Source organism: Austrofundulus limnaeus, unplaced genomic scaffold (genome assembly GCF_001266775.1).
Source record: "Austrofundulus limnaeus strain Quisiro unplaced genomic scaffold, Austrofundulus_limnaeus-1.0 Scaffold834, whole genome shotgun sequence".
In the NCBI taxonomy this organism is placed as follows: Eukaryota; Metazoa; Chordata; class Actinopteri; order Cyprinodontiformes; family Rivulidae; genus Austrofundulus; species Austrofundulus limnaeus.
This window is the reverse complement of record NW_013953236.1, coordinates 6,635-20,458: the sequence shown is the minus strand read 5'-3', so window position 1 is coordinate 20,458 and position 13,824 is coordinate 6,635. Positions and strand designations below refer to the sequence as shown.

At 40.1% G+C, this 13,824-nt stretch overlaps 1 protein-coding gene across 1 annotated transcript in view; it reads right to left on the bottom strand.

Moving 5' to 3' along the window:
- The window catches only part of myo1ha (myosin IHa), a 14,615-nt gene extending 3,024 nt beyond the window's left edge, over positions 1 to 11,591 (bottom strand). Inside the window, 24 exon segments of the mRNA XM_014028951.1 lie at positions 75 to 159; positions 582 to 650; positions 734 to 810; positions 904 to 1,017; positions 1,100 to 1,217; positions 1,321 to 1,426; positions 1,587 to 1,667; positions 2,218 to 2,264; positions 2,367 to 2,461; positions 2,851 to 2,942; positions 3,009 to 3,089; positions 3,164 to 3,269; positions 3,456 to 3,523; positions 3,595 to 3,714; positions 3,815 to 3,886; positions 3,966 to 4,079; positions 4,157 to 4,255; positions 4,344 to 4,523; positions 5,684 to 5,764; positions 5,853 to 6,051; positions 6,438 to 6,553; positions 6,644 to 6,778; positions 11,193 to 11,402; positions 11,518 to 11,591. Coding sequence (XP_013884405.1) covers positions 75 to 159; positions 582 to 650; positions 734 to 810; positions 904 to 1,017; positions 1,100 to 1,217; positions 1,321 to 1,426; positions 1,587 to 1,667; positions 2,218 to 2,264; positions 2,367 to 2,461; positions 2,851 to 2,942; positions 3,009 to 3,089; positions 3,164 to 3,269; positions 3,456 to 3,523; positions 3,595 to 3,714; positions 3,815 to 3,886; positions 3,966 to 4,079; positions 4,157 to 4,255; positions 4,344 to 4,523; positions 5,684 to 5,764; positions 5,853 to 6,051; positions 6,438 to 6,553; positions 6,644 to 6,778; positions 11,193 to 11,198 — 2,261 coding nt within the window. The 5' untranslated portion in view covers positions 11,199 to 11,402; positions 11,518 to 11,591.
- Positions 11,592 to 13,824: the final 2,233 nt, after the last annotated feature.

Below are 13,824 nucleotides of genomic sequence, written 5' to 3'. Positions count from 1 at the left end.
TATATATATATATGATGAGGAGGAGGACAATGAATGTGACAGAAAGTATGTGTGTCATAAATTTTCTTGCTCACTTCTTGATGACCTTTACTGCCCAAGCTCTTTTCTCTTTTTCCTTCCTCGCCTGAGCTCCTCGCCAACAACTTTCAATCTTAGTGGCTATAATGACATGAAAATGTACAGACTGTGAGTCCACAACATTAAAAATAACAAAACTGACTGTATGTAAATCTGGAAGGAACCTTTTTCCTAATAAAACAAAACAATGTAAAGAAAACAAATTAAAAATGCTTTGCTGCCACATTAAGCTAAATAAATCTTTACATTTAAATGATGTGCTATTTTTGAATCAAGTAAAAGTGATTTCAAGAGAAAGAACCTAATCAGTGGGTCTGTTTTTGTTAAAACATTATTGGAACATAGACTTCTTAATTATATGAAAGAATTCTAAAGGAAAACTGTAAAGTTTTCTTTATCTATACCTAAAGGCCTTATGTTGTGTTAAAATCTGATGATGGTGATTTTTAAGAGAAAAAAAATAATGCTCTAAAAGTAAAAACCACTGGATTTCATGCATTTACCTGCCTCCTTCTGTTTTCTGAACTCTCCCTTTGCCTTGTATCCTTTGTACTTGGCTTGGAGTCGTGATGCTGCGAACAAAGAGCTTAAAACTAATTTACTACGAAAACCAAAAGGTGGTGATGAAGGCCTTTAATATTGAACCTGAACTCACCCAGGAGGTGTTTACATTTCTCATAAGCATCTTCTGTAGCATACAGTGTCCTGGGATGCCGAATGAAAATTTTGGTTCTATAAAGATATATTTAGAAACTGTTATTTACTTTTATTCTTCCTGGTTTGAAAGTGCATTTGCCCTTTTTGGAATGTAAAAGTTGTCCTCACTTCCCCATTTTGTACTCATAAGGCAGGTAACCCAGATGCTGAGCCAGCAGTTCAACCCCATCAGCAGGTAGCCCTCTCCAGTGAGGCCAGGTGGCTGGGCACAGAGGTTTGTACCTGCAAAACAAGCCAAATATCTCACACAGTCAGTTTTACCAGAAAGTAATCAAGAATGTGGAAAGTGGTGGGCTTTCAGTACCTCTTTAAGAAATCCTCYTATTTACGTCGATAAGCAAAACCAGCTCTTCTGACTCTGAGGTGCTCCATCAGACCCAGGTACTTCACCTGGTGTCTGATCAGTGCCTCGTCAAACTGACCTACAAATGTGTGACAGTAAAAGGTCCAGATACTCAGCTTATAAAAATGGTTTAGTCAAATTATTATTATTTGTCACCATTAACCTTCTGTCAGCTGATGTACCTTGCTGCTTAGACTCATTAGATTTCAGGCAGCGGATGTACCAGGCCTCTTTAGCCATGAGCATCTCCGTCAGCTTCTGCAGGCTGTTCTTAAACTGGGTCGCTACCTGCAGACACAAACTGAGGGTCAAAATCCCCAACAGCAAAATCAGACTGAGACTGTGCTGGTAAAGAAAATATGAAACACCAAATTATGTCTTTGCTCATAAATAAAACATTAATTATTACAGTTAAGGTGTGCGAGGAGCCGGATGTGAATTAACTCACTGTTTCTGGTCTTTTCTTGTTGTCAAGGTCCATGTTGGAGAAGCACTCACTGATGATAGCATTTTTTGACCTACACATCAGCTGCATGAACACAAGGGTTAACTGTTGACATAGTACTGATTTGTCAAAAAACAAACTATCTTGTTATAATTATAAGTTATTAAAGGAGACATGTCACGCTTTTGAATTCTTCTTTTTTCACATTTAAATCATTCAGTTGGGGTCTATATAAAGTGGAACTGTAATGCTTTGGTTTTAATTCCTCCTTATTGTAACTCCACAAGCCCCTCTTCCACCACTTTTCTCCTGTGTGCCTCAGATCAACTCGTTTTGAGGCTGTCTCTTTAAATCCAAAGTAAGTCCAGACCTTATTTGGCAGTTTTGTCACAAATACTGGGATGAATAGTTCAGAAAACGTCATAGAAAATAGAGAAAACTGAACAGGTTGAAAGATACGACCCAAACAGAATATAAAGATATCTTTGCAGCACCAGAAGAGACTAAATTAAACTTTTCTGCACTACTCCAAGTTCACAACAAACAGCATTTAACAAGTAAAAAGTGGATTTTGCATCATATATCCCCTTTAAATGATTTGTCTTTCATTTTCAGTATAAAACAACAGACTTACATCTTTTATGTTCCTGTATAACAGGTCGTTGTTTTTGTCCAGGAAACCTACAATATAAAAAAAGAATAAGAAACAAACTTAGTCACAGATTCAATTAAATTATTTTGATATAATTGTTGAAAACTGAGTGAAATGGTGGTTTCTTTTACCCACAACACAGTAGGTGACCTCCCCGGCATAATGCAAGAGACGGAAATCTCCCCTCTCCAGAGTCTTGCGGATCATGTTATCAGCCAGTTTGTGCCTGCAGCCCAAACAGTGGAGACAGAAAGAGGAATAAGGAGCAGAAGATTTGGATGTTGTTGTGCTCCATCATTTATACTCACAATGTAAATCTAATAAATTAAACAAATCTATTATCCTATATTGTTGTTCTGCTGGCTGCTTCCTTCTTTTGGGGTCACCACAGTGAGCAAACTCTCACGGAAGATTTGGTATTTGCTTTATGCCGAATGCCCTTCCTGACAACCTGGGCTCGAACCTGCAGCCTCAGGATTACAAGGCCGCCGTCACTGACCACCGAGCTACCGCAGACCCCTATATTTTGTTATCAAATATGAGTTAAAATGATGTTTTCTGTCATGAGTTTTTCTTTCAGTTTCAACACCAAACAAACACAAAGTTTTAACTCACGTGACAAAGTGGGGATGATTTCCCATCTTTTCTTCCAACCTTTCGAGGAAAGTGAGGTCTGTGGCATCACCTGGTCTGAGACACTCTTCATCCTGCAGAAGAAACATTAACGTGTGTCTCTATAATACAAAGAAATAAATGGGCTTTTAAGTACACACCAGTATTGAAATGATTCCTCTGTGCTTCTCCTCAACCAGGTCACAGATGATCTTGTTGTTAAAGAACTGAACTGGTTCCCACTTGAAAAAAAATGGACCAATTGCAGTAAATAAACATTCATTAATATTAAATCATCTATTAGTCCTTTCTTTACCTCAATTCCTTCTGCTTCATATTCTTCCTGTTCGGATTTGAGTGTCAGCTGGATAAAAAGCTGCTGCAGCTTCTCGTTGCAGTAGTTTATACAGAATTGCTCAAAACTGAGAAAGGGGAGCAACAAAGAAAGAAAAGGTTGTATCGGCTTTGTTTTAAAGTCTATAATCTTTAACAAGGCACCAACAGATAATAAGCTACACAGAAGGAGTTATACCTCAGACAAGAAACAACAAAAAATAGTCAACCAAACTTAGGACCCCTCTTTCTTCAGGCAAAAGAAAAGTACTCACCTGTTTACGTAGAACACTTCAAATCCATATATGTCCAAAAGTCCTATAACAGTCTTCCGCGAGGAGTCCTTACAGACATAAAATGTCAGTAAAAATAGACATTGTTGCTTGGGTGTTTTCCAGATCTTTATATTCTTACCTGGTTTTCTATTGTCTCATTGATCCTGTTGACGAGCCACGTGAAGGTCTGCCCATAGATGGCTTTAGCCAGGGCGTCTCTGACATAAATGGCATGATCAGTCGTGAATGGACTGAGGACCTTTTCAAACAGGGAAACGTTACAGTGGTCTTTCAAATGTGGGAACACAATCTCATCTTTCAGTAATAAAAGTGTTAAAAGCTTTAGTGGTTGTTTGGACCTGTTCATCTTTGGCTTCAATCTTCCTGAATGTAAGCCCCTCCAGAAGCTTGTTGGCATCCACACCTAAAAGCTGTCAAGAAACCAAAACAAAGAACATGAAACGTGTGCGTATACACTTGTGCTGAATATGACAGAACTTTTCCCCCTACATTTGAAACCCAGTTCAGGTCTGTTTTGTCGTTCAGAAGTGCGTGACCTTTTCCGTCTGTGTCGAACCGAACGTTCCCCAAGTGGAGAACACTCGCCACCACCCCAAACAAGTGCTGCACAGAAACACAGGTTCATATGGGCAGTGAAACAAGTCAGTACAAGCAATGTTAAACTGCAAATCACAACTCACGCTGGTGTTTGTTTCGTCAAAGTCAATGACTTGTAGTGCGTTCTTCACTGATTTCCAGTCATTTTTGTCGTTAATGGACGAAACAATGGCACACTCCCCCTGTTAGGCACATAAAACAAACAGTCAACATGTGCAGTTTGAGCTCTTTCAGTTTTATTCAGGAAAGCTCAACCAGATCCCCACAGACTTGAGTGAGATAGTTATAACGCTGGCAATCTCTCTCCAGGCCCAGCTGCTGCAGTAATTTATCTGATCCTCCCTCCACCAGCTGATAGAAGATGTGGAAGTTTCTCTCCCCGTGATTCTGATGCGCAACCCTCGACTTCTCCAGCAGGTAGTTCAGGATGTGGCCTCCAACTGCATCGCCCTGTGGATAACYTGATATTAATGTTCTCCTGATAATTTATTTCCAATCCAATCCAACTTTATTTGTAAAGCACTTTTTGCACCAAAGTGCTGTGCAGAATCAGCATTCCAACACAGCTCATAAAAACAAACTCAATCACAATTAAAATAGGAATAAAAACCACAGAAAAATAAAAGCACGTAATAARAAACAAAGTAAAAACAAGGAATGAAAAACAATAAAATGCCTAAAACCTAATTTAAAATCTAGAATAAAAACAAAAAAATTATACAGAAAAATAAAATCTAGTATAAATGAACAACACAACCCCTCACGCAGTGTCAAAAGCCAAAGTAAACAAGTGGATTTTAAGACAAGTTTTAAAAACAGCCAGTGAGAGGACTGTCTTTGGAGAGGTAGCTCGTTCCAAAGTTTGGGAGCTGCTGCGGCAAAAGATGGATCCCCCTTGAGTTTGAGTTTGGTTTTAGGGACCCTTGAGACAAGTTGATCAGCTGATCTGATGGAGCGGGAGGGATTATAGGGATGCAGCAGCTCAGACAGGTATGGTGAGGCAAGGCCATTCAAAATATTTAAAAACAAATAAAAGTGTTTTAAAATGGATCCTAAAAGGCACAGGCAGCCAGTGGAATGAAGCTAAAATGAGAGAAACGTGGTAATATTTACGTGTGCCAGTTAAAAGCCTCGCTGCAGCATGCTGGACCCTCTGCAGCCGAGCAATGGAGGACCCACTAACCCCCAGATAAAGTGCATTACAGTAATCCAGCCGGGTGGTGATAAAGGCATGAATTACTGTCTCAAAATGTCTTCTTGGAATGATGGGTTTTATTTTGGCTAGCTGCCTCAAATGATAAAAACTCCTTCTAACAACTGTCCTAATGTGGCTGTCTAATTTAAGTTCAGGATCTATTTCAGCTCCCAAATTCCTCACTAACAATTTGTTGTATTGAGTCAAGGAACCTAGATCAACAGAGGAGTGGCCTGCAGTACCTCCAAAAACCATAACCTTAGTCTTGGTTTCAGTAAAACTCAAAAAATGTTGTGCCATCCAGACCTTCAGGTCCTCAAGACACATAAGAAATGAAACTATCACYAATTAGACTTTTTGAGAGGGACACAGATCTGGCTGACGTTCTATGTGAAGCATTTCTTTGGGTCCTCACCTGGCCGTCAAACTGGATGTCCATATATTTCCCAAATCGACTTGAATTGTCATTTTTCAGTGTCTTCGCATTCCCAAAAGCCTAGGATAAAATACAGTCATTTCAGTCAGAAATCAAGCTTCAACTGAAATTGACGGATATAAAACTGCATTAATCGTATCCATCAAACCTCCAGGACAGGGTTGGACATGAGCATTTTGTCTCTGACAGTGTTCAGCAAAGTGGTGCTCGGGCAGCTGACAGCGTAATACTGCAGAATCTTCTTGGAGGCCTCCGTTTTCCCCGCGCCGCTCTCGCCAGAGATGAGGATGAAGTGGTTGTTGAACTCTGTCAGCATGGTGTGGTAGGCATTATCTGCCAAAGCATAGCTGGAAGGAAGCATGGCACTGACATTACACTAAAAAACTAAGATGAAATAAAAATATATATCTAAGTTGGAATCACTGCATACTACAACAAAGTACAACAATTACAGTCATGGTAAAAAGAAATTAGTCTACTTCTTTCCGTGTTAAGGCTTTATAACATGGAGAGTGAATACTCATTTCACACAGAATATTGCGCAAAAGCCCATTAAAAGGAACTTATTAGCTAAGTGTATTATATTAAACACACATAGACATAAAAAGTACCTAAATCTCTGGTAGCCTGTCAGGAATTTAGTTTCAAATATTCATAGCTTACATAAAAAAATACAATTTCATTATTCTGTCATTTATGATAATTTAAATGTTCACGTTAACTGTACACCTACATGTGTGGTGGAAGCTCAAAAAAGTTGACACCCATGTAGACTTCCATCTGCTTCTTGCTGTAGATGTCCAGTTCCTTGTAGGGGTTGACGGACACGAGCAATGTGCCAATGTAGGTCTAAAAAGATGAGTAAAAATCTTACAAACCTACTCAAAAAATCAAGACACATTTGAATTTAGGTCCTCGTTGCTAGTCTCTGAGACCCACGTAAATCAAATCCTTGCTGAATCGTTTCTTTAGATTGCTGATAACGGCTGCRTCTGTGGTTTCATCCAACAGGACAAAGTCCTGAATTCCCACCCGGTCCCTGGCAGTCAGAGCACCCTCCATGTCCAGTTGAACCTGAGCAACAAGTGGTTAAAATCATATTAGAACTAAATGCACAGCATCAGAGGACAGAATATATGTATTTTTAGCTTACATGTTTTTTTTTCTAAAACACATAGACAGACTATGCAATGCATGAAAAGAATATTTAAGGTTTGAGGTCATGAAATTTGACAACTGCATCTGGATGAATGGATGTTTTGATAAACGACTCCATGGGGGAGGACAGCGTTATCAAAAGGAGCAGAAAAAGRACATTGAAAGCGGAGGTTTAAAGGTCCCAAATGTCTTTGAAGCAAAGGTCTGTGATTGTGCAGACGAACAGAAAAATATCATTGCTACACAAAAAGATAATTGCTACACAGCTCCCAAGGACCTTGGCTGGCTGCCCATATATATTCAATGGAGCTGATGCGCCGTCCAAACACAACGCAGAGGACAAATGGACTGGCAYAACCTTAAAACAGCGGCACATTTAAGAAGAGTAGTGGGGGAAAAAAAATCCACCAATCTGTTTTGCATTCGCAGCACCAACACTTGGACCAAAGGGTTTCGCAGCTTTTGTTTTTTTTCCCCCCCCTCTCTTTTTCTCTCTTTGGAAGCAGAAGTCCTTTGATTCCCAACTCTCTGTAAAAACATTTAAAAATGAAAAAAAAAGATAATCCATTGGATCTAATTGACACAAAGCCCTCCTTTCCCCCCTCCTCCCGTGTGCCCCTGTCCTCCAACTATGGTCCTCGTTTCTTCTGAGAAAGACCAAGTGGTTTTTGTCCTGTAAATACCACGGAGAAAAGACAAAAAACGACGTCTTTAAAATGCAGTCTACAATCCATTACACATATTCCCCCTGCCTATCCATTCAGTAATTATTCATTAGAAAACATTTAACGTCACAGTGAATTTCACACTAGGCAGTCGAAACACAATGGAGGAGATTTTGGCCTATTTTGGGGTGAGGAGTTGGTGGAGGGAGGGGGGTGTAGCTGTACAGAGGAAGGGGTGAAGGCGAAGAGGGCCAGGGGAGGAGGAGGAGGGGAGCAGTATTTGTCTGATCTGAGAACCTCTGAAACGGGGCCGTCTTGAGACAACGAGACAGACTAAATAGTGCAGTAACGGTCCGTGCCCCGCTGCTCGCTGTGACACTCATTTGGTGTGCTTTAGTGTGCCCCGGGGCCAAACAATAGAGGTTTGTTCTGAGCAGTCTTGTGCTGTAATTTGGACTTCATTACTTTGCTCGAACGGGGCCCCATAGAAGGAGACCAGTCAGATAAGAGCAGGAGTTTTTTTTCCTCCCACCTATCAGCACCGTACCCCCATCCTCTCAACCCTTTCTTGAACAATACCCCTCACCCTGTATCCCCCACCAATACCCCTCACACGACCCCCTTCCCATAGCACTCTCCCTCCCGCCCACCCACTTTAAGCCAATGAGACAGGTGAACAATATCATTGAAGGAGCTCCTATTTGGACGTCAGAATCAATCTGGGGATGTGATGGTGGTGGTGTTGGTGTGGGGTATCTGTGACACCCCACCCCTTCCTTCATGGGAACAAACTCCTCTCAGGGCAGCACAGGGAGACAATGTGCTGGGACAGCATACCTCAGGGATGCCATACAGTATTACAAGTAATAACAAGGACAGATAAGCTCCTGTCAAGAGGAGGGACTGATGAATTCAGAAGCGATAATGGCGCTAATGTTTTCYGTTTTCTGACTAAATCTAAAGGTTTGCTGTGTTCATTCAGGTTTCCCCTTTGGTGTCCTGCAGCTATTTTTCTTTTTTAAGAAAGCTGTTTCCAGCAAAACGAAGGGTTTCTAATGACACTCTGTGTGAAAGGTTGAACACCAAAAGGGCGTTCTCAGTCCAGGAGGACACTAAAAGAACCACTTCACTACTGTATATGTAGATGTTGTAGTTGTGTTTTTCTTTTTTTTRRTTTTTTTTTTGTATTACATATCTACTAATGAGCCACTGTACTTAAAACTTGAAATTATAATTAAAGAACTGAGCCCATGCAGCAGAACCAAAGAATATGTAATTAATCCTCAAAGCCAACGTCAGCTCAGGTGCATTGCCACGATACTTCAGAGAACAACCTATTGTATTTTAATTAGGCAATGGTTCCTGGACCTGGTCTAGAGTGTCAGTTGCCTGAGACAGAGTGACCTCATCTGTGGAGGAAGTGGAGGGAGCTTCAGACAAGAGAACAAGGCAGGAGAAGTGGCTGCTGAGGGATTTCATTCATTTAAACTCATGTGAGAACATTATGTCCTTCTTACAAAGTACACAGCAAACAAGAAAAAAAAACAACTTCCAGAAAAAATTTAGAACATTTTGAAAGAACAYTTCATTTGTCCCTGGACTTGAAGATGAATGAAGCAGGTGAAACAGCTCCCAAATTTGCATGATTAATAAGAAAGGTGGAGTTGAAGGAATGCATATCACCCGCCAGTTTTCATGCAACCATTTAATTTAAGATTATCTTTTGCTAACACAGAACGGCGTTTGATCAGACCTTCTAAATGGGGCTATAACCTTGCGTAATGTGATCTTGCTAGATGTATTAGTGCTCAGAGTATGTCCTGATGCATCTCAGTAATCAGGTAAAAAATCAAAAAGAAAAAAATTGTYTAGGTCTTCTGGATGGGTTCTTCTCTAATGAAACGTTTCATCTCTTCTCCAAGAGACTTCTTCAGTCTGAGAGTTTCAGGCAAAATTCAGGCTTTTAAGCCCTGCCTCCATGTGACTGATACTCACATCACATGGCTATTGTTGACAGCTAATTAACACTTATTGTTAACAGGGGGTGGAGTGATACGTATGTGTTGAGTGTAACTCTCAGCTACTGCCACACTAAGTTTTAGCTCAATATCTGTAAAATTGACTAAGTTAAAAAAAATGTGTGTTTGCTAAAGTCAGTTGGCTATGGCAGTCATTTCAAAAGGAGCAGACAAACATGCATGGACAAGGGTAAAAACGTAATCATCCTTTCACCTTTGGCAGCAGGCATGAAAGGAGACATATAATTCATCTTCTGTTTCAAATATCTATCTTCATGCCATTYTADTCTCAACCATGTRGTACTGTTTACCTGTTTGGTCTCTTACAACAAATGAAATCTTAGAACCCATAGTTAGGCTCTACAACAGGGCCTACAAAATTCATAAAAAACTTCCTGGTTGGACTCATCACTGTACAGTTCTTTCATTGTCTGATGCCTTGACTTTTCAGAATTACGTTTTGTATAGTGGTATTAATCTATATTTTCAGATCTTCCAAGGTGCCAATTATGGAACTCTCTGTGCATTGTTGCCCAAATCAYATTCTGGAAGTGGTCATTCAACTAGATCTATTACAAAAGGACAACTGATATTACCAACTTTTAAAAACTGTTACGGCCAGAGGTCTTTCTTCTATGTTTATACTAAAGCATGGAATGACATTCCTCAAAACATAAAGTCCATTTCAAAACTACAGCCCTTTAAGAAGAATCTTGTCTGCCATCTGCTGGYCACTTTTTGTTGTGCTCATGTTTAGACATCCTATTTTGCAAATGCTGCCTTCCTGAAATTTGGTATGCTTGTTTATTTTTGTGTCTATGGTGTATAATGATGTGATTGTGATGCTGTATTTCTGAGTGTTTTATGTGCTGCAGAACAGGAACCTGCTGTAAAACAGCAATTATGCTGAGTCAGGCTTGATTTTTAGTAATCTTTTCCTGTTAAATCAATAAATCAAATCAATAATTAAACCCTTCAGTTGGGGTCTATAGAAAGTGGAACTGCAATGCTTTGATTTTAATTCCTCATTGTAACTCCACAAGCCCCTCTTTCAGCCCGTTACTGAGGTGTGTCTCAGATCAACTCGTTTTGATCGTGCCTCTTTATATCCAAATGAGGTCCTTCATGACAAAGTGGATTTGGCGTGAAACGTCTCCTTTAATGAATAAATGAATAATTAATCTCTGCAAAACGTGCAAATCGACCCCATTTGCATGCTTCATCAGCTCAGAATTAAAAGTGCCAGCAGTACCTGAAAAATGTCCTGTTTAATGTTTTACTAGAGGTCTCCTGAATTTGTTCAACAGCTAAAAATAATTTAACAGTGAAATTTTTTTWAAAAAATCCAAACATTCCCAGGCAACAAGTAAAAACACCAAAAGGTCTCAGCCTACAAGTTGTCCATCATGTAAGTCATATTGTTCATGTGTTATCTTCTTATATGACTCTCCAAATAAAAAGAATGTTGGCTACATTCTGACCCCAGGTTTCCATGGGTTACAGACCATCCTGGCCTTTAGATAATTTTTCCTCAAACACTTTCTCTCAGAATAAATTTACTACCAGCTGTGATGCTTCTTTTAAAAGTGATTTTTATCCCCCTGTGACAAAAAGGGCATTTTCCCCAAACACAAAGTCAACTCAAACCTGCATTTCTGAAGCTTGGTCAGTTTGCCAGCGAGGTGCAGAATCTTGGTCCTCTCCTCCAGAGACGTTAGCCAAACGCGCTGAGTCCCTCTGTGTCTGCTTGCATGGAGGCGATCAGTGAACAGCTGGATTCTTATTTGTTAGTTGACAAAGTCTGGACGCATTTCCAGTCGTCTCCATCATGTAGTGTGAGACACAACGTCTGTGATGCTGCTTGGAAGCCATAAATAAATCTAATGATGTCTTATTCAGACCCAAGGCGCTGTGGGCTGAGTGCTTAATCATTCATGTCTTGGAAGGTGGAGAGATCTTGTTCAGTTCTTACCTGGCTATCTGCTGCTCTGCTGAGTGTAACGTAACCATACAGAAACAGGATCCAAACCTCATTGACTCATCCCCCCCTTTACCGCTCTCTTTCTTTTGTTTCTTCTTCTGATCTTAAGCTCCATTACATCACTGGAACAACATAAAAGCTCCCAGTTTCAGCTCTAATAACTGATCTTTGATTAGGTGGGTGTATTACAGCTGATCAAAACAGGATGTGTGTGTCCATCGATGTTCTTAAAGCCAATTGTAGTAGACTAGTAGTGTGTTTAGTGCTGTAACTTGGTAACCATGTACTCTCACCAACTTACTCAGGTGTCCATTTTCTTTGCTCAGGTGAGCTATGTGTTCTTCCCGTCAGTCGAGAGTTCAACGTATTGAATTATTCCCTCTCCACTCCCAAAAAGTTGTCAAGGTTACCTCAGCGGCCGCCCCACCTCTCCTCCAGGCTCAGCAATGCTTGTCCAATCTTAACAAGCTTTGCGCTGCCCACTGGGCACTGATTCAGCACGAGACCCGGCAAATCCAATTACACAGGAGTCAGAGAGGTTGATTTTCCCATTATGGATTCCATGCTGAGAATGAGAGCTGATGATAACACTTATGTCACTCCTCTGCTCTTCCCTTCTCCTCTTTTTATTGTGTGTCCACTTCATTGTCGCCCCTCCCTTTTTATTCTTAATTCCCCTTCGCCTTCAGATTTTCTTTCTTTTAGCTCTTTTCTTTAGATCTCCTGTGTGATCATATTCTGTTATTTCTCCAGGACAGCATAACGAAGGCTTGGCCTGTTATCGCTTCAGTCCCAAAATGATGAGTGAGTGAGGGTACTTCACTTCTTGTGTTGAATTTTTTTTAACAAAGATTTTTGTCTTGTTCAAAAAACAAGAAAAGCAGATAATCATCAAAAATCCTTATGTCTCCCTTATTAAACATGCAACCTTAAGTCCTCAAATTTACAGCTGTAAGGTCTCTGCATAAACCTACTTTCAAAATATTTCAGATGAAATGACTTGAGTGTCTGAGCTTCAGCTTTGAAAAACAAATGATGTCCATTTAAAAAGGAATGATCGAAACGAGCATCTTTTCAGCTTAATTATCTGTGGAAAAGAAGACGGGGACTTTGACTTCACCTTGGCCCTTTATGCCACTGACCTCAGTCTTTAGTGCTGACACAAACAGGACGATGAAAGGTCAATCCCACTGACCTTTGGAAAGGTTCAAACAAGGGGTTTTGTGATCTCTGAGGACAATATAATCGAGAAGTTCAACTCTATTGAGAGTAGTCATCTGCTGCGTACAAAAGGACTCAACACAGATAAACCTGTTGGTAGAGTCACACACTCAAGCACAAAAGTCATGATTATTCAATTCAAAACATTAGAAATAAAATATTTACACATAAATAAGTACTAAAGCATCTATAAACAAATAAAATGGCCTCTTATCAGTGCTGCATATTTGTGTGAACGCTGAGTCAGTCTTCACACTTCCTGTTTCTTTCACACATTTTTTTGACTCAACTACCTAAACATATTTTTAGCTTGTTTTTCTTTTTTGTAGTATTTAATTATTTTTTTCGCATAGAAATGCACAGAGATCTTTTCAAGTCCTTGAAAACTTTGTGCTTTTAGAAAATGACCTCAGTATACGTGCTTCATTTTTAGCTTTTAGCTACTGTGCTCCTATTTTTAGATTCCACTTTCTTAAGTTGTTTTTTATCCATCCATACATACATGCATTATCTTTATCCACGTTTTCCTTTCCGGGTCACATGGGTCGCTGGTGGCGCCTATCTCCAGCAGTCACTGTGTGGGAGGCGGTGTACACCCCTCACAGGGCCACATAAAGACAACCACACATCTAGGGACAGTTACCAGTGAACCTAACATACTGTGCATGTTTTTGGTCTGCAGAACAGAGTATCTAGTAAAAACCCACACGTACAGGGAAAACATGCAAACTCCAACATCCTTCTTGCTGAGAGGTGACAGATCAACTGTGCCACAGTGCTCTGCCTTATCCTGTTGGTGGGAACTGAAGCCAGCAGGAGCCGGTTCACAGAAGCTGGAACAGAGTCTGACACTACAGACGTGGGGCTCTGAATACAGCATACCCTCCTGCACACAATCATGGTGTTAGATAAACTTTATTTTAACCATGAAACAATTACAGATATTCGAACAAACAGCAGCAAGGTAAAAAAAAAAAGGTCAAGCACTTAAAAATGCTTTTAATTAAAAGTTCTACTTAATGTGGATGCACCAGGACCTAAAAGTTCGACTGGAACCAGGGACAATTGGTCCCTTTC